We start from the raw sequence: 18,222 nt of genomic DNA on the forward strand, positions 1-18,222 counted from the left end.
CCCCTCCGCTAGTGCCTCCTGCCCCTCTCCTCCCTCACAGCTTCCCCTGCTAGTACCTCCTGCCCCCTCTCCTCACAGCTTCCCCCCCCGCTAGTGCCTCCCTGCCCCCTCTCCTCACAGCTTCCCCCTCCGCTAGTGCTTCCCCACCCCCCTGGGCTAGTGCCTCCCTGCCCCCTCTCCTCACAGCGAACCCCAACCCCACCACTTGTCTCCCTGCCCCCTCTCCTCATAGTTCTCTCCCCCGCCGCTTAGGGCATGAGGAGGGGGCGCCTCCTGCCTGCACTGCCCCCCCCATGCGCTCCCTGGCGCGAGGCACGCCGGGAGATGTATTAGCACCCCCCTGGCGCGAGGCACGCCGGGAGATGTAGTCGCACCGGCTGCCCGCCTCGAATGCCGCCGCTGAGCTGTATTTCCCGGCAGGCCCCGCGCCGCCCCGCTCCTGGATTGGCTGGCGGGCCCGGCGGGTGACGACGCATGCGCCCTCTGTACCCGCTCAGAGGCCCGGCCTGGAGGCTGCAACCGCTTGCTCCGTCCCGGAGCTCCGCCGCGGGGAAGCAGGGCCGCCGAGCAGGAGCTGGGGGCAGTGCGGACCCGAATGTAGGGGGCTCGCCAATGTGCCGGAGTGTGGCCGGCGGCCGCTACTGATTGGCTGAGGGTAGGGAGCGGCGTCAAGCTCCTCGGCGGTGACGTCACGCGGTACGTCGGTGATGTCATTGCAGGGTAGGGGGTGACATCCCTGCCTGCAACCTCGGGGGCAGAGGGAGCCCGCGCGGGGGCGGGGGGGGGGTGGCACATGTGTGTGAATGGGGCTGGGCGCGTTGCGGGGGATCTAGGGCAGCCGGGGGGGCACTTGCAGGGGATGCTGAGGCAGTGGCGCCCGTGGGCTCTGTAGAATCGGGCGTGGCACCACAGGGCACGTTGGGTAGCGTAGTGATGTGAGCAGAGCGTGGGATGCTGCCGGGAGAGGGAGCGTTTGCGACAAAGGGGCTGAATGCACGGTGGGAAATCAGGGCTGCTAGGCCTGCGTGTGAGAGATGGGGCCATCTTGGTGCCTGTGCATGAACAGATGCCGTGCTTGCCTGGCCCCTGTTACTTTTTAACTTCTTCCCGTGGCTGGTTGTGCCCTGTGTTGCCCTCTGAGAAGAGGCATAGGTTAACCGTGTGTAGCTGTGCCCAAATTTGAGACAAAGTTTTTCTCTTGTCACATGTGGGATCTAGATTGTCCTGGGACAGATAAACTGCCTGTTTCATAATTAAGTGTCTCCGAAATGGGAGACTGCAGAGTTGCTGCAGCAATTGCTTTTCCTGTCATCTGAGTGATGAATGAGAGATTGAGGGTGGGAGGGAGAGAGAGTATCCCTGGAGGGGCATGAAACTAGAAAGAAGGTGGAATTTGGCTTGCATCTGTCAGTTGTGTTTCATGGAGCTGTTGATAGATCTTTTTGTTGCTGACCACCAGCTCTTCTTGGAAATTGCGTGCTTTCCTTCCAGCCAAATGCACCTGTTGTTTTAATAGACACTGGCCCCTCTTCTGTCTTGAGGGTCCTGATTCAAGATTTTGGCCTCCATCCATCACTCTTGAGCTAGGAGGGCCTGTGTGCTTAGTAAAGGTGAAGCATTCCCCGGTGGCTTGTGGAATGAAATGTTCTGAGAGCAAAGCATGAAGTGAGGGGTGGGACCTGGCTCTATCAGAAGGCTGCGGTCTGCAGAATACAAAAGTGAGAGAACCATTTAATCCAGAGGTTTGGAGGAACAGTTTACTCAGCTGGAGGAACAGTTATCCTGACATGAACCCTTTATGGCCAGAGGGATAGCTTGGAGATATAAGAGAGAGGATGCATGCGCGTTCCAATAGCAGAGTGGGGTTAACAAAGCTGCTGTTGAGTAAGAGGCAGCGTATGAGTCTTACAGCTAGTAGGGGATGGGGAGGGTCAGTGAAGAACCCTGTTCTCCCAGTTCTGAATGTTTCTATCCCTGTTGATTTCACCTAGCAGTCAGTCTGTTGCCGGGTGGTGATTTCTGCTAAAAATCCCATGAATCCTCATTTCTTAAAACTAAACTCAGGTGACATTTCTCTTTCGCCAGGGTTTATTGGGACTGAGTGGGGAGAAAAGCCTTGATGAAGAACCAAGGTGGGGAGAACAAAGCTGCTCTGCTGCCTGCTAGTCCTCCCAAAATGAACAGCAATCTGCTGCTAGAGGAAGGAGACTTAGCCGAGGCTGCAGCACCCCCTGAATCTGGGGACTCCACAAGCCAGTCCGGGACATGCAACTCTGAGCCTTCTGCTGCCGGAAATGCTGAGAGCCTGACCAGTGAGGAGCATGTTAAGAATGAGGGTGTGTTTCTGTTTTGAACTGACTGGCCAAGTCTGGCTGTGGCTCTCTCTCGGGGGTGGCTGTTGTAACAAATTTCCATTCGCTCACATGTGGGAGGCCTGTGGCTTTAGAAGCAGCGTCCTGGGTTTCATATCAGGTGTGTGTAATATCTGTATATGTGCAGTCCCAAAGTAGTAACCATGTGTATGGGATGGTGGATACAAAGGGGTGAAGATGCATCTACCACTGGTTCTGACCTGGCTGTATTGAATTATTTACTGTTCATCCATTGCTTTGACCTCTAGGACCTTCGGGTCAAAAAATCAAACAGACCTGCTGTATTGGGCATTATTATTAGCCGCCCCCTCCCCACCCCTACCCCCGAGCCTATGCATTTGCTCTGCTGTTGGTGCTATAGCTACAACAAAAATAACCCTCCAGCTAGGGAAAGCCCTCTAATTAAGTAAGTAGTTAGTTGAAATTAACCCTGCCATCCACACTGATGACCAGTAAATTTGGGGTTTGGTGAGATGTTGAGAGCCTAGTGATGCTCCCTAGATTGGAAGGGAACTTAGCCAGAAGTGCAGCTCCATTGTCAGAGCAGCTAGTTAGAGATGCAGTACCCCGGGAGAGTGCATGTTGCTGAAAGTTTGCTGGCCCTGGTAGGAAGCGTTTCCACTGCTCTCTGGTTATTACAGAGGGCTACCGCAGAGAGGAGCTAGCAGGATAGACTTTGTTAGAGAAAGTGTCATGTGTTTGTCCTCGCCTCTCCTGTCTCCCATAGCTTCTTGTGTGGAGGAGGAGACAAAATCCTCCCAGCCTGCCATGTGTGATGTCTCTGAAGAGCTGAGCAGGCAGCTGGAGGACATCTTGAACACATACTGTGTGGATGCCAGCCAGGAAGGTCCAGGAGATGATGGTGGGCAGAGCGAGCCCACGGAGCCAGACGAAGCAGACAAGTGCCGGAGCGAATCCCCCAGGAATGGCGAGCAGGAGCCAGGCTGCCCTGAGATGAATGGAGAGAAGGAGGGCTCTAAGGGGACTGAAGCGTTCCGAGCCAATGACGAGTGTGGGGAGCGTGATCAGAAACGGGCCCAGGAGAAGAAGAAAGCCAAGGGTCTCGGTAGGGGTTCCCAGCCTTGGTCTGTGGCCTGCCTGGGGTGGGGAACTTTCCTCCTGGGACCTTCCATTTTCATAGTGATTTAACTGCCCTATGCTAAAGCCAGTGAAATAAGCATCCTAACCATGCACTGCACAGCAATGTTGAAAAATGATATGGCTCCATGTGCCATAGGGATGTGAAGAAATATACCCTGTGCTCAGGCACAGACCAACCCAGAGCACTGATGGAGTCTCTGAATTCCGGGTGCACGCAGTTTTGGGCAGGGCGTGTACAGCTTTGCACTTCGGGCCAGGCTGAATGCACGGCTTCTGAAAACTGTTTTCCCCCCCTCAGTAAAGAGAAGGATGCAGGTGAGATCCTACAGAGACCATCAGTCATTCCTGCATTTGGGTGAGAAAGTAAATTGCCCTGTTTGATCTGCATAAGCTGGCAACAGAGGATTTCCAAATAGGGTACGCATGCAAAACGAGCGTGCAATTGCCTGTCTAATTTACATCTACGTTTATTGTAATTACATTTACAAATTAGGCATGAAATTGCTCACACAACTATGCACTAAACGTCTTTCCTCCGCTGCATTTACCGGAGGTTGGGGTGGTTTAACAGTTAAACCTGGACGTGTGAGTCCAAGACTCCCAAGTTCTATTTCCTGCTGAGGCACATGCTGTCTGTGAGGCCTAGGTCAAGTTGCTTATCCAGCCATCTATCTTAGTATTGATATGAGCCCCCCCACTGCTGTAAGATCGGAGCATCTCATTGATTTAATGTACTTATGCTCATGGGACCCATGTGCAGATGGGGAGCTAAGACTGAGGCTCAGATCTTCAAAGGTATTTAGCTGTAGAGCCCTGCAGTCTGACCCGAACCCCATGGGATTTGACTACAGGTGTCGAGTCCGGGTCAGGTAGGAAAACAACCAGACTGGCTCTGGTCAGCACTCCTCCCGCCCGGGGTCAGCACTCGGGTGGCTGCATGTCCTGCTCAGACCGAGCACCACCACCTCGCTGCAGTGTGTGTGCTGCAGACTGGTTGTGCTGAGGAGTCACAGTGCATGCAGGCACTTGCAGCTGCCCCCACACTGGCCCCATAGGCCTGAGGAGCAGATCCAACCCCCAGCAGGAGATGGCAGTGGTGCTGATGCAGGATTGGGGAAGTGTTGGGGTCAGGTTGGGAAACAACTTGACCTTCTTGGGCTTACGTCAGGTGGGCTTGGGTCTGGGTCAGGCTTAAAAATTAGGCCTGGGAAGGTGTCTGTTTAGACACCCACCTCTCACTGAAATCCTAAATTCCTTTGAGGACTGGACCTAAGTAACTTTCCCAAGGTCTCACAAGAAGTCAGTGGCGGAGCAGGGAATTGAACCTAGGTCTCTGGAGTCCATCCTCCCAAGGAAACCACCCCAAGCTAAATTACACTGGTGGCTCAAATTCACGTGGAGAATCTGGGAAGTGCATCCGGGATCCTAGCTGTGGTTTTGTGTGTATTTGGAGCAGGGAATTTAGCAGCTTCTGGTTTCCACCTGGGTGCTTCCCCTTTGTCTTGTGACTCAGAGCTCTGTGTGAAAGAGCTGTTTCTGCTTTATGTCTTGCATTCCAGGCAAGGAGATCACTTTGCTGATGCAGACACTGAACACGCTGAGCACCCCAGAGGAGAAGCTGGCAGCACTGTGCAAGAAATACGCTGAGCTGGTCAGTTCCTAGCACTACAGGCTTTAGGGCGGGAGACATCTCTCGCTGCTGAGGGATCAAGATTGTTTGGCGACACAGGAGACAGACATGGCCCTAGGTTGAGGGGGACAGCCCATGTATAAGCTGCAGTTATTAAACCTGGGGCCTAGCTGCATTTTTTAAACCCAGGTGTCCAGAGTTTTTAAATCCAGATTGGATATTATTCTAAAAGATCTGCTCTAGGAATTATTTGGGGGAAGTTTTATGGCCTGTGCCATACAGGAGATCAGACTAGATGATCACAATGGTCCTTTCTGGCCTTCTGAGAATCTAGAGCAGGAGATAATGATACTGACCCATCTCTCATGGAGTTTGTGAGGGTTGATTAATACTGAGCATGTCTACAGCACCTTCCATGCAAGAAGCCTCACAGTTCCTCTACAAGGTGGGTAGCCTCATCACCATTTTACAGGTGTGAAAACTGAGGCACAAAGAGGGGAAATCACTGCCCCAGTAACACTGACACAGCCACAAATGGGATCCAGGAGTCCTGACTCCCAATTTCCCCTGCATCACTCCCTCTCCACAATATAAGAGCTACTGTAATACCTGAAAGAAGCACATGGATATGGATTAGCCGTACAGGGAACAGCCTGACTCAGAGCCGTCTTCACAGAAATAAGTTCCATCGGAATCCGGAGTAGCAAATGGTGCCCAAAGAAGTTCCTCTAGAGTGATGAATCCAGGGATAGAGGCTGAGGCCCAGGCCATTGAGATAACACTGCACTCCACGCCCTACCTGCATCTAAGCCAAGGACAGTATTTAATGCTAGAGCCAGCCCCTGGCTGCAGGAAAGGTGGTGTGCCCAGCAAGAGCTCTTGCTGGAATAGGGGGCTGTATAAGCCATGGATTTCTCCAGGCCTCATTACTGCAGTGACTGTTTGCACTGTGATGCTATTGTTATTCTCTTGGGGGCTAGAACATTCTCCCCCTGAACCCAGAACCCTCTCCCTGGGGTGTAGCTGGAGTCTGCTTTGCTGCATCTGTCCCTCTCTGCCTCTCCCTTCCTCCAGCTGGAAGAGCACAGGAACTCCCAGAAGCAGATGAAGATCCTTCAGAAGAAGCAGACGCAGCTGGTGCAGGAGAAGGACCATCTGAGGAGTGAACATAGCAAGGCCATCCTGGCCCGCAGCAAGCTGGAGAGCTTGTGCCGCGAGCTCCAGAGACACAACCGCACCCTCAAGGCAAGAGCCTCCTCGCTTCCCACCTTGGGGGCTCTGAACCTCAGAGAAAGGCACCAGCAGAACAGTTCTCTGCTTTATCTCTCTTCCCCAGATCAGTGGTTGCCAACCTGTTAGGGCAAATGTACTCATTTACCAAAGTGAGGGCTTGGCTGTACCAGCCATTGCCTACTGCCTGCCATTTGTTAGGGTGCTAACCTTGCACTGCTTCTTAGCTTGCACAGACAGTGAGAGACTGGGGATTTGGCATGTCTAGTGAGACTGTCAGACAGTTTAGAGCAATTGGTGCTTTGTGATGGGCTAGAGCATCCTGGATGAAGGAGGTGTGCAGTGGCAGTGCCCTGGCATCCAGCACAGAGGCTCTTTGGTAAGATGGGAAGCTGGGAGCCAGGAGTACCAGTCGCACTCTTGAGTTTTCATAGCTGGGAACCCCTGGGTAGGAAGCAGTATCTGGCGTTCAGCCTTACCCCACATGGGAGGTCAGTCTGCTCTGTGTGAGACTGTCTGAGGGCAGCCCACTTTCTGCATAGCCCTGTGTTAGATTTCACTCCACGATACTGCCCATCTCTTCCCCGTCGCTAAACCTACCCAGCTCAGGACAGCTGAAATGGGCAGATCCGACTTGTCCATTGTCTCAGGTGGATGGATAGTTGGAGATGGGGGGAAAAGGGCACCAAGGTGGGCTCGGGGACGGGAGGATGCAGGGCAGAGGCCACGCAAACCCTCTTTCCTCTTTGGCCTAAAGGATAGCATCTGTGCCCTGGAGGGCAGGGTGGTCTGGGTAAGTTGCTCTGTGGGTCAGCTGGTCCAGATGTTCCCTGTGCATTACACGGGGGATTGACCTGGGTCCCTCTGTTCCTTTTCTTCTTCTCCCATAGGAGGAAGGCGTCCAGCGCGCACGGGAGGAGGAGGAGAAGCGGAAGGAAGTGACGTCCCATTTCCAGCTGACGCTGAATGACATCCAGCTGCAGATGGAGCAGCACAACGAGCGGAACTCCAAGCTGCGCCAGGAGAACATGGAGCTGGCAGAGAGGCTGAAAAAGCTCATTGAGCAGTACGAGCTGCGGGAGGAGGTGGGGCACCCATCAGAGGAGAAAAACAGGGGCCTAGCAGGGATAGGGTGGGAGCTCTGCAGAGCAGATGGAATCCTGGGGCAGCTGGGAGGGGGATGTTTCCTCCACCTCTCTCTCTCTCTCTCTCTCTCTCTCTCACTCACACACGATGTGGATTCCTGGAGACTGGGATGATAGTCATTTATGTCAAGATAGCACTGCAGGGCTCTTGGCTGCACAGAGCTAGTCCCCCCCAGACCTACCTGATACTCCTTATCGACATTTTACAGGTGGGGAAACTGAGGCATAGAGCAGTGAAGTGACTTGCCCCACACAGCGAGCCAGTGGCAGAGAGAGGATTACAACGGAGGAGCCTTGTGCTCTAAGCACCAGACTGCTGCTGCCTCCCCCATGCAGTCATGTGGCTTATTGGAACTGAAAACATTGAGGTCCCTCCTTTGCTAACCCAAATACTATGAGCTAGTGGGCATGTCCCACATAGAATGCACAGGGCCACTGGGCGGCCTGTGGAAGTGTCCTCCGGGGTCATATGCCCTTCTGCTCCTGCAGGATCGCTGACACACCATGTGGGGAGCAGAGCGTAGGTGACCATGTTAGTAACAGCCCCTGTATTTCCCTTGGCAGCATATCGATAAGGTGTTCAAACACAAGGACTTGCAGCAGCAGCTGGTGGATGCCAAGCTCCAGCAGGCCCAGGAGATGCTGAAGGAGGCAGAGGAGAGACACCAGCGGGAGAAGGACTTTGTAAGTCTCCAGCTTTGGCAACTATCTTAGCAAATCCTGTTGAACCTTTTAGCTCTCGCTTCCCTGCTAAGGCTTTCCTAAGAGCAGCTGGCCTGCTGGGAGGTAAAGAATTGCCCAGCCAGATGAGGCTGTCCCAGTCCAGTATGCTCTGCAGTGGCCATCCCCAGCAATAGAAGCCTTGGTCTGTTCTTCAGCACTGGCTGTGCTCTGCTACTGGATCAGTGCCAAGACCCTGCCTTGCAGATGTGTCTGATTCTGACCCAGCTGCCCCTACCCGAGCTAGGATGGACTCAAGCTCTTCCCTGGATTCCAGTTAGCTAACTGCATTCCCATCTCCCTCGTTCTCCTCTAGCTGCTGAAAGAGGCCGTGGAGTCTCAGAGAATGTGTGAGCTGATGAAGCAGCAGGAGACCCATCTCAAGCAGCAGGTGAGGTAGCACGGCCCAGGCTGTCTGGCTCTTATGGTTCCCTTTATCCTGCAAAGAGGTGGAAGGAAACCTGGTTCCCTGGGGGGAGGGGGCAGTCTGCACTGGTGTGTTGGCTCCTGGATTTCAAGGCTTGGAAGGTCTCCATCAGCACAGGAGGTACAAGGCAGGGTGGGACCTCCCTATGCCCTTTAACCTCTCTGCTTACTTGGAGGAAGGAAGAGGCCCCAGTTTTACCAGCATCTTTCTCAGTGCTGGGGTTAGGTTGTCCTTTCACATGGGACAGAAGGCCTGATCCTGCGAGGTGCTGAAGTCAGTGGAAGTTGAGGGCATGCACCACCTTGCAGGATTGGGCCTAAGCAAGATGGGAGGATTGTCCCCCTCTGTCTAGTCCAGGACTCTGAGCATAGCAGCTTGGTGCTGCGAATTACACCATACAGCTCTGAGTTCTGCTGAACCACAGGGGCTTGAATCCTAAGAGTCAGCTCAGTTCTTCACAGAAATCCAGCCTCTCCCATGCTGGACACTGAACTGGGGAGGAATGAAACAACAAGATGCCTGCTGTGCAATGTCAAGGTACTTGGCGCTGAGCTGTAATTCCCTCTCTCCCTAGCTGGCCCTCTACACAGAGAAGTTTGAGGAGTTTCAGAACACGCTTTCCAAAAGCAGTGAGGTGTTCACCACATTCAAACAGGAGATGGAAAAGGTACGGTGGCTGCCCCCCTGTTGGCCAGAGAGCTGGCATGGGCCTCCCTGATGTGTTAGAGCCACTGTCTGTCACCATCCCCACTGGGTTTCCAAGCTGGTAAAGCAGCAACTCTTTGATTATGTGGAGGCCAGCTATCACCATCCTCAGAAATCCTCCAGGAGCCACCTACTCCTAGGAAGTAAACCAACTGGATTCAGCAACCATTAGCAGAAGGAGCCTTCCTGTGGAACGGGATGGGTGGAGTTGGTCTGGGATGGGGTGGGAGAGGTTGGTCTAGGGTTAGCAGTGATGGGCAGATGCTGCACCTGAGTCTTCCCAAAGGTTATTAAGGGAGTTTGGAGCTGGGCGTGGGAGTGGCTTAGTCCCATCTCTTATTTAGGTTTGTTGTGCCCTGGTCAATGGGTGGCTTGGGGAGGCCTGGTCAATATATTCCCTCTCAGTGAAACTGACTCCAGTGGGTGAGATGAGGCAAGACGGAAGGGCTGCTGCACTTTCCTGGGCTGGCTGGCATCTGACCCCTTGCTCGGGGAATGTCCATGCCCCCTCGAGGGTGCTGGAGAAACTGGCCGATCGTGACGCTCTGTGTCGCTGTTTCACTTTTCCTTTTATTATTGTATTTCTGCAGATGACAAAAAAGATCAAGAAGCTGGAGAAAGAGACCACTGTGTATCGGTCTCGCTGGGAGAGCAGCAACAAGGCTCTGCTGGAGATGGCCGAGGAGGTAAGCCCCATCCTTGGTACCATGCTGCAGCACCTAGTCAGGCATCTGGTTCAGTTCTGCATTTTATTGGGTACACCGAGACTGGCAAATAGCCAATGGTGAATGCGTCAGAGCGATCTAGTGGTTAGAACAGGCAACTGGGAGTCAGTACCAGGAGTCTGGTTCCTGGCTTTGTCACTGACTTGTGATCTTGGGCAAGTCCCTTCCCCTAGTGTACAGAGGGGCAAATTAAGGCAAAGGGGATAACGAGACTCACCAGACTCGTGGTGGGGAAGCAAGGGTTAATGATGATGCTTGAAAGGAAGGTGCTATCGAGATGGACAGTCACTCCCTGCGCCCCGGGGAACAGGTTGGTTGAAAAGGATGGTGGCAGCATATGAGTGTTGGGTCCTTCGCTGACTGCTGATGTGTTTGCCTGTGAACTTGGCCTGTTTCTTCCAGGAGTTTCCCTTTGCCTCTCTTCCCCTGCCTCAGACCCTCTGTTGCTGTATTAGCTGTAAGACTCTCAATTCCTCACCTTCACTGCTTAGGGACCGTTGATTCTTTTTGCAGAAAACCCTTCGGGACAAGGAGCTGGAAGGGCTTCAGGTGAAAATCCAGCGTCTGGAGAAGCTGTGCCGAGCCCTTCAGACCGAGCGCAATGACCTGAACAAGAAGGTGCAGGACCTGTGTGCCCATACGCCCCAGGCCGAAGCAGACACGCTGGAACCCCTAAAGGACCCATCTCGAGACAGCTCTGGTGAGCCGGCACTAGGGGGCGCTGTAGCACAGCAGTGCCCCAGGGAGGATTGTCTTCGCTCAGCAAAGCCGATGCACTGCACGGAACCTGCAGAGAACCCTGGAGAACTGAGCATAGGAGCTTTGGGTTAGGTTGGGACTGAGGAATGCTCTCGCTGTGCTGACTAAGCGCTTGGATCAGCAGGTGGAGATAGGGGAAGGGATGGTAACATAGGAATGGTTCCACAGACTGATCTAATGTCCTTTCCTTAGTCCCAGGACTGGGGGCTTTGAGATTTTCCAGTTTAGGCTTTTGGAGATTTTTTTTAATATATATACATATATATATATATATAAATATATATGATATATAAAACGATGTGCAGGGCAACATACACTTTTATATATGGATATATATAAACTAGATTGACCCACTTCCCTGCGTGTGCGTGGATATCTAATACACGGATTTTCAACTGATTGGCCCTTTTGCTAAAAGACCTTGTTAGTGGTGGGCTGTGATGCCCTTTTAAAAGCTAGTGCAGCCCAGGGGGCCAGATGGGCGAACTGTCTCCAGTCCCTCCCGCCAGCTCATAGCATCCAAACAACTGGAAATGTCACGAGTGCAGTCTGCAGCCATTCTGCTTTCAACGTGACTTTAAAGCAGAGAGTGGAAATGGGGAGAATTTGAAGCATTTCCCAGCCTTGGATGCTCCTTTTTCTCCTTCCTGGTTTTAAACCAACCTGGCTGTAGGCAGGCTGCTGGGGTGTGCTGGCTTATTTTTTCCTGGTTAGCACTTTCTCTTTCCCTTAGAAGAAGGAGGGAAGAGGCTGGTTTTTTGTCATACAGTCCATATATTGTATGGGAGCAAAAGGAAATGGAGAAACCGTGGGGGTTTTGGACACATCAGAAAGCCCCCTAGTGGCTGTCCCTCTGGGCCTTTGATATTTCCAGAACCTGCCAATATCTCAATAGCCTTATAATTCACAGTTGCCTCTATGCTATACGCACACATGCACAAGTGTATTAAAGAGTTAATCCAAAGGTCTACTTCCTACTTGTTTTGCACATGAATACCGTGAGGGGGTGAGGAGGTCCTCCAGGTTATTGTCTAGATTCCTATCCCTGTGGAAGGGCCTCTGTGCTGCCCCACGGTAAGTGTTTACAAAGCAGTGGGTCCATAAAGACAAAACCTCAGCTTTCTCCTTGGCTGAATAGTTGGGCCCATGAGCAATGTGCTCTGGGCTGAGCCCCGAGAAGGGAGCTGTGTCCACATGGATATTCTACTGGCTGTGACGTGTTGCTGCTGCTCCAGTGCTCCGGCAGGCTCCTTTTGACTTTGTCGTAACAGCACCTCATTCACAAGTACCCTTCCCCAGTAACATACCCATCTGACCGTCTTCCTGGCTGGCAGACTGACAGCTGCTCTGCAGGGAAAGATTGCTGAGAGGAATGGATGCATGCAGTCTCTCCCTTCAGCAGAGTGTGAGAGATGCGCACAATTTGTCCATCCTGTCAGTCCCATGCGATGGGGAATCTGCTGCTTTAGCAGGTCCTTATGGGGGCAAAATCCCACTGACTTCAGTTTGGGAGTCTTGCCTGAGCAAGGACTTCTGGGTTTTGCCCTCAGATAACCATCTCTCTAAACTCCTCCACTCGCGTAAATCTCCCCATTTTGGGGGCAGTCCCTCACTAAAACTTTAGTTCACAATATACTTTATTTTCAGTACCATCCTCCTTTGCTTAAAACCAAACATGATCAGCTCAAGTAAATTTCAGTCACTCTCCGCTCTGTTATGTTACTTGGACTGGATCCGTTTGGTGGGGAACTTTAATTTTTCTTCCCACTGTTTCTCTTCTGGCAACACTGCTTAGCAGCTTCTCTCTAGGCATCTGCACAGGGCCTTGTAAACCATCCACAGTGCTGTTTTGGGGATCAGCCAGCAGAAGGTGCTACTATACACTCATCCTGTCTCCACTTGAGTTCTAACAGTATTGAACCAGTATGACTTTTCCGGTTAATGCAGTAAGTCTCTAGTGGAGACAGGACCTAACAAGCTGGAATCTTTCTGGTCTTCACAGAGCAGAAGGTCTTAGCCTGCTGATTAGCCTGGGTCTCTCCTTCAGTCAGTGAAACGTACTCCATGGAGCTTGGCTTCGGTTTTGTCTTCTGGCCCCCTTGCTTGAAGTATCACTACTGTCAGCTCAGGGAAGTCTCTCTCTGCCTCTCAATGCAAACTGGGACTTACTGAGCAAGAGAATGTATTTATGACCTGACGGGACCACGCCTCGTTTTTGGAAGGTTAGTTAAGGTGAAGGGCTGCAGCCTGTATCCAGACTTTCCTCAGCTCCTGCTGTTTAGAAATCCACAAACTCTTTTTGCGATGGTACAGATAACCTGTGTCTGGGATCTCTTGTATGTATCTTCATATCCAATAGAAATGCACATAAACTACTTGCTGGTGTGTCTGTACTTCTTTCCCCCTACACCGTGAGCCAAGTTTTCTGTATCTTTCTAGAGAGAATGATGTTCTTCTCCTGTATCCTAATTACAGGCTGCATCCACCATGGAGTGTGCATAAAATATTTGCAAGTAACCAGGGAGAGCAGGAAATGCTGGGCATGGGGAGGGTCAGTGCTTTGACGCCGACGCGTCACTAGATCCATATAGCTGCTTGTGGGGCTGCACCATAACAGGGCCCTCTTTTGTGTGTTAGGAGGAAGCATTGATGAGCTGGGAGCCAGTTCAGCATTTTAGCAAGAGCTGGGGGCAAGGTGCAGTACATTGTACCCTTTCCACACAAGGATGCTGATGCTATGTCTACACTACAGACTTCTGCCAGCAGAGCTTTGTCGGTCTGGGGTGTGAAGAGCAATGATCACTGACCAACTGAGCTGTACCAACCAAAGCCACTAGTGTAGATCCAGCTGTCCCACCAAAACAGAACTTTAGCTTATCTTGCTCAGGGCGGCTGGAATAAGCAACGTCAGCAGAAGCGCAGTTTTGCTGGTTTTAAGCTGCATTCACACTAGGAGTATTTTGCCTGTATAGTGCTCTGTTACAGTATAGTGTAGACATGGCCTGAGCCTGCCGGCCTCAAACAGGGTTCAAGGAATCAGCTGCTTTACCTCAGGTCTGTCCCTTTGTTCATCGCTTGTCCCCTGTTCCTCCTCCCCATGCTCTTCTCCTTGGTGCCATGTAACCTCAGTGGCACTGAGCTTCAGTTTTGATTTTTGCCCTCGTGGGGATGTGTCACTCCAAATGAGCCCAATTTTACACAGGTCTTGTGGCTGTCATGAGTTGGGCTTGCACTGTATCCTGTCCCCAGGCAGAACAACCGCTCCTGCTCCTGGTGAAGCTGGGGGTGGCAAGGAACCAGCCTACCCAAGTCAGGATTGTCTTTGAGCGTCCCTTCAGGCAGTAAGTGGTGCCTACGCTCGCTTAAGGAGAGCTAGAAGCAGGGATTTCCATTAATGAGATGTAAAGGGATGAGATCTCAATGGAAGCACAGCTTCTCCCCCTGGGCTGCTAGGCAAAGAATTGAGTAATGCACCAGCCCACGGAGCCGGAGGCCTTTGGGTGCTGAAAACTGGCAGGCTTGGCTTTAAATGTAAGGCGTCAGAGGGAAATTGACGACTCTTGATGCCATCCCAACAGCCTCCCCCCTGTGAGGGCCTTTTTCCTCAGCTTGCTTGTACTAAGCACTCCTATGGCTGACCCTGAGGATCTCCCCAAATGGTACCTCTGAAGCACCAGTCCTGGCACGGCTGTTAATGATCAGCTGGAAGGGACTGAGGACTGGAGGGCAAAAAGCGGGTGGTGTCTTTTGAAAGAGGAAGGGCTTGGCAGGAAGCACCTATCAGGAGATGGTGCCCAACCTCCACAGCTGTCCTGGAAGTGGATTCTGCTGCTGGAGCCTGTCAGCACTGCAAGGTTGGCAGGCAGCATCCATAAGGCTAGTATTGCACCTGTGGTGAACCCCGGCAGGAGACAGACCACTGTGTCCTTGCCAAGCGGCTGGGTTACTGCAGGCTCTGGCATGTGGTGTTCCAAGAGGGGGATTACGTTCACCCAGCTGGGCCCAAGCCCTCCTTTACAGCTAGCTTTTAACATTTCCTTACCAAATAAAATGTGGTTCTTTAACTGGACAGTGCACTGTTACTGCAGCCAGCCTCAGTCACAGCACACGTGAGTTGTGTGGTAGTTAAAGGTAAAATTTCACTCCTGTAAATAGCTTGGCGGGACACCTGCCATGGGAGCACCTGTGCAGTTTGCTACCATTTCTTGATAACCATAGTTCAGGCCATCTGGAAGAAGAACATGCTGAAGAGGTAGCTCCTTCGGTTTGATGTGCTGTGTGTTACAAGTCATGTGCAGGAAGGAAAGGGGATGTGATCTTCATAGAAATGTAAGGCTGGAAGGGACCTCAAGAATTCACCCAAGTCCAGCCCCCTTTGCTGTGGCAGGACCACTGCTCACTGCAGTCTCACACACAGCCCAAGGTTCCCCCCAAAAGGCAGCAGGACCCCTTCCATGCTGCTTTCATCTCCCTGCATGTGTTCCCTTTTCTGACAGCCTCATCTAAAGCAATGGCACCATGAAGGGTCAGCCTGTTCTCTGGACTCCCGTTAGAGAAGGATTTGTTACAGGCTGAGTCATTGCCGTCTCAAAATCAGAAACCTATTTGGTGAGAAATGGCCAGGCAACCTCCACCTACCTACTGGTTTGTAGTCCCCTTTGTTGAGGAATGGAAGGGATGGCTGTGTAAATCATCTGGGCCCCACAGGCTTTTACTCAGCTCTTTATACATCCAAGACAGATACAAGGAGATCTGGGTAATTAATACGTGGGAATCTTTCCAACAACGCCATAAAAGCCCAGATCCCATGTGCTCTGCATGGATTTAAGGACATTAAACTAGCTGAAATTCTTAGAGCATTTTCTGTGAGGGAATGGGTTGGTCATCTTATCCCTGAGCCAGCAGTCAAATTAGGATAATGGTGGTGCTTTTCCAGACTCCAGCCACAAAGCCAGCTTTGCCTGCGTGAATCACCCAGGCAACGTCGCTCAGGATACGTCTATGCTGCAGGTGGGAGCAAGCCTCCCAGCCTAGCTCAGCCCAAGTTAGAGTGCTAAAAGTAACCATTTACTTCAGTCTTTTACAGTATGTGTTAACCCCTTAAGAACTTAAGAACAGCTATGCTGGGTCGGACCAAAGGTCCATCTAGCCCAGGGGTTCTCAAAGTGGGGGTTGGGACCCCTCAGGGGGTCATGAGGTTATTACATGGGTTGTCACAAGCTGTCAACCTCCACCCCAAACCCCGCTTGCCTCCAGCATTTATAATGGTGTTAAATATATTTAAAAGGGTGTTTAATTTATTAGGGGGGGGTCACACCCAGAGGCTTGCTGTGTGAAGGGGGTCGCCCGTAAAAAAAATTTGAGACCCACTGATCTAGGCCATATCCTGTCTTCCAACAGTGGCCAATGGCAGGTGCTTCAGAGGGAATGAACAGAACAGGTAATCATCAAGTGATCTATCTAATGTTGCCCATTCCCTTATGCCTAACAATCTGTTCCACCTTGTATTTAACTGGTTTACAGAGTAGCAGCCGTGTTAGTCTGTATCTGCAAAAAGAACAGGAGTACTTGTGGCACCTTAGAGACTAACACATTTATTTGAGCATAAGCTTTTGTGTGCTACAGCCCACTTCATCAGATGCATAGAATGGAACATTTAGTAAGGAGATATATACACATATGGAGAACATGAAAAGGTGGGAGTTGCCCTACCAACTCTAAGAGGCTAATTAATTAAGATGAGCAATTATCAGCAGGAGGGAAAAAAAACTTTTCTAGTGATAATCAAGATGGACCATTCCAGACAGTTTGAGAAGAAGATGTGAGGATACTTAACATGGGGAATAGACACCGAGTACCTTTCCCAGACCTGAAGAAGAGCTCTGTAAGTTGGAAAGCTTGTCTCTTTCACCAACAGAAGTTGGTCCAATAAAAGATATTACCTCACTCAGCTAGTCTCCCTTAGGTGAATGAGGCAGTTCACACTTCTCCGAGCCATTGTTCCAGGCTCTCTGCAGATTTCTCTCTGCTGTAGATATGCTTGGTTCACATGTTTGAGATTTTATTCACAACCATAACAGTTAGAGACTGACTTTTATTGTGATTATTTTATTTTATGTATGAAAGCTGAGATTGTGGAGAACAAGATGACAGATTGAGACAGGTGCCATGCCACTGTCCCACTGCAGACTAGCCCATTCTGGGCCCTGTCAGGAGCAATATTTCCCCTCTCGATATCGTTATGTGCACCTACCCACTACCCTGCAAGGGCCCACAGGCAATTCCTATATGACACAGTGTACAGCAGGGTTTTGCCATCAATGTCAGCGGGAGCAGGATCCAGATCCATGAGGATGGAAGGTTCAAGAGAAACGGCAGAATCAGTTTTAGCATGGTCAATATTTTAATAATTTTTTCAACATTAAAAGTCTGTTTAAAATCATGATATACTTATAAAGGGATTATATTAATGCTACAGCTCATGTGTAGTAAAAGTATTAATAGCTTTCTAGAATAATTTTACCAATACAACATATAACATGGATACTATATATTTTAATATGTAATTTAGTATTATCCTACATCAGTTCAGGGCAACTGCACCTGCATTCCTCCTCTGTGGTCCAGCAGGGCACCCACTCTAGGCTGCTGGCTCCCCAGCTGTGGCCTCTCTTGGGTGGAGACCCATGGTTCTCTCCCTTCTGATCAGGGTATTTCCAGGCTGAACGGTTGCAAGCACGTTTTCATCTCAAGGTAAAAGCAATACAGACAAAACATATTAAAGACAATCAAAGAACCTCCGCACATGCTAATAAGCTTTCCAAAGATCACCCCAACTCCAACATGGGCTCTGGCTGGTGAGCAGCCCTTCAAATCCCCACACAGGTGTTTTCCAGTGGTTTCAGTTTTAACAACACCCTTTGCTCAGACCAAGAGCCATCGTGGATCGGTGAGTGAGTCCTTTATCCACAATGGGGGTCTTCAAAGAGACCATGAAAAGGTAATCAGCCAGACAATGGGTCCTCTTCTGGAGGCAAAACTTCCATAAGATGAGTTATTGACTAATCAAAGGAATTATATTAGCATACTACTCCTGCCTCCTAGGGATTTCCTGGGAAACCCACTTAATTTTAAAAGTTCATATTGTTTCAAAAAGTCATTTGAAGTTCCTACCATTTCCCAAGATTGACATTAGTCATGCCTCCTAGGAAAATTACATACAATCCCATAATGACCTATAAACAACTGTATTTTAATACCGTCAACACCAAAGGTATTGAATTTAATTCAGTAAGGTTAATCCAGGAGATTTCCCTGTTTGCCCCAGTGAACTTTAAATATGTCTACACAGTATTTTGGACCAAGCCTCCCAGCCTGAGTCAACAGACATATGACCCCATCCCCCCAT

The 18,222-nt window shown here is 50.9% G+C and overlaps 2 protein-coding genes across 4 annotated transcripts in view; one reads left to right on the forward strand and one right to left on the reverse strand.

The window, feature by feature from the left end:
* Positions 1-475: 475 nt before the first annotated feature.
* TXLNA (taxilin alpha) lies at positions 476-13,189 on the forward strand. 3 transcript variants are annotated; one of them, XM_039511771.1, is made up of 11 exons: positions 476-696; positions 2,086-2,336; positions 3,100-3,438; positions 5,033-5,124; positions 6,178-6,348; positions 7,224-7,418; positions 8,043-8,162; positions 8,515-8,589; positions 9,200-9,292; positions 9,921-10,016; positions 10,569-13,189. In XM_039511771.1, exons 2-11 carry the CDS (start codon positions 2,120-2,122, stop codon positions 10,884-10,886), a joined length of 1,716 nt encoding a protein of 571 aa, XP_039367705.1. In that variant the 5' UTR covers positions 476-696; positions 2,086-2,119; the 3' UTR covers positions 10,887-13,189. The 3 variants fall into 3 exon arrangements, with proteins under 3 accessions (XP_039367705.1, XP_039367707.1, XP_039367706.1); XM_039511773.1 differs by lacking the exon at positions 476-696 and adding an exon at positions 979-998; XM_039511772.1 differs by lacking the exon at positions 476-696 and adding an exon at positions 1,329-1,718.
* A 4,226-nt stretch (positions 13,190-17,415) lies between these two features.
* TMEM234 (transmembrane protein 234) overlaps positions 17,416-18,222 on the reverse strand; it is a 38,123-nt gene continuing 37,316 nt past the window's right edge. The window contains exon 6 of the mRNA XM_039511600.1: positions 17,416-17,561. The gene's annotated coding sequence lies outside the window, so the exon portion shown is untranslated. The remainder of the gene's footprint in view (positions 17,562-18,222) is intronic.

Source organism: Mauremys reevesii, linkage group 23 (genome assembly GCF_016161935.1).
Source record: "Mauremys reevesii isolate NIE-2019 linkage group 23, ASM1616193v1, whole genome shotgun sequence".
Taxonomy (NCBI): Eukaryota; Metazoa; Chordata; order Testudines; family Geoemydidae; genus Mauremys; species Mauremys reevesii.

Bases quoted from the DNA above. Each gene is read 5' to 3' on its own strand.
- TXLNA (XM_039511771.1), top strand. From the start codon at position 2,120: ATGAAGAACCAAGGTGGGGAGAACAAAGCTGCTCTGCTGCCTGCTAGT. The intron at 8,163-8,514 runs GTAAGTCTCCAG...GTTCTCCTCTAG, and splicing joins ACCAGCGGGAGAAGGACTTT to CTGCTGAAAGAGGCCGTGGA. The intron at 8,590-9,199 runs GTGAGGTAGCAC...CTCTCTCCCTAG, and splicing joins AGACCCATCTCAAGCAGCAG to CTGGCCCTCTACACAGAGAA.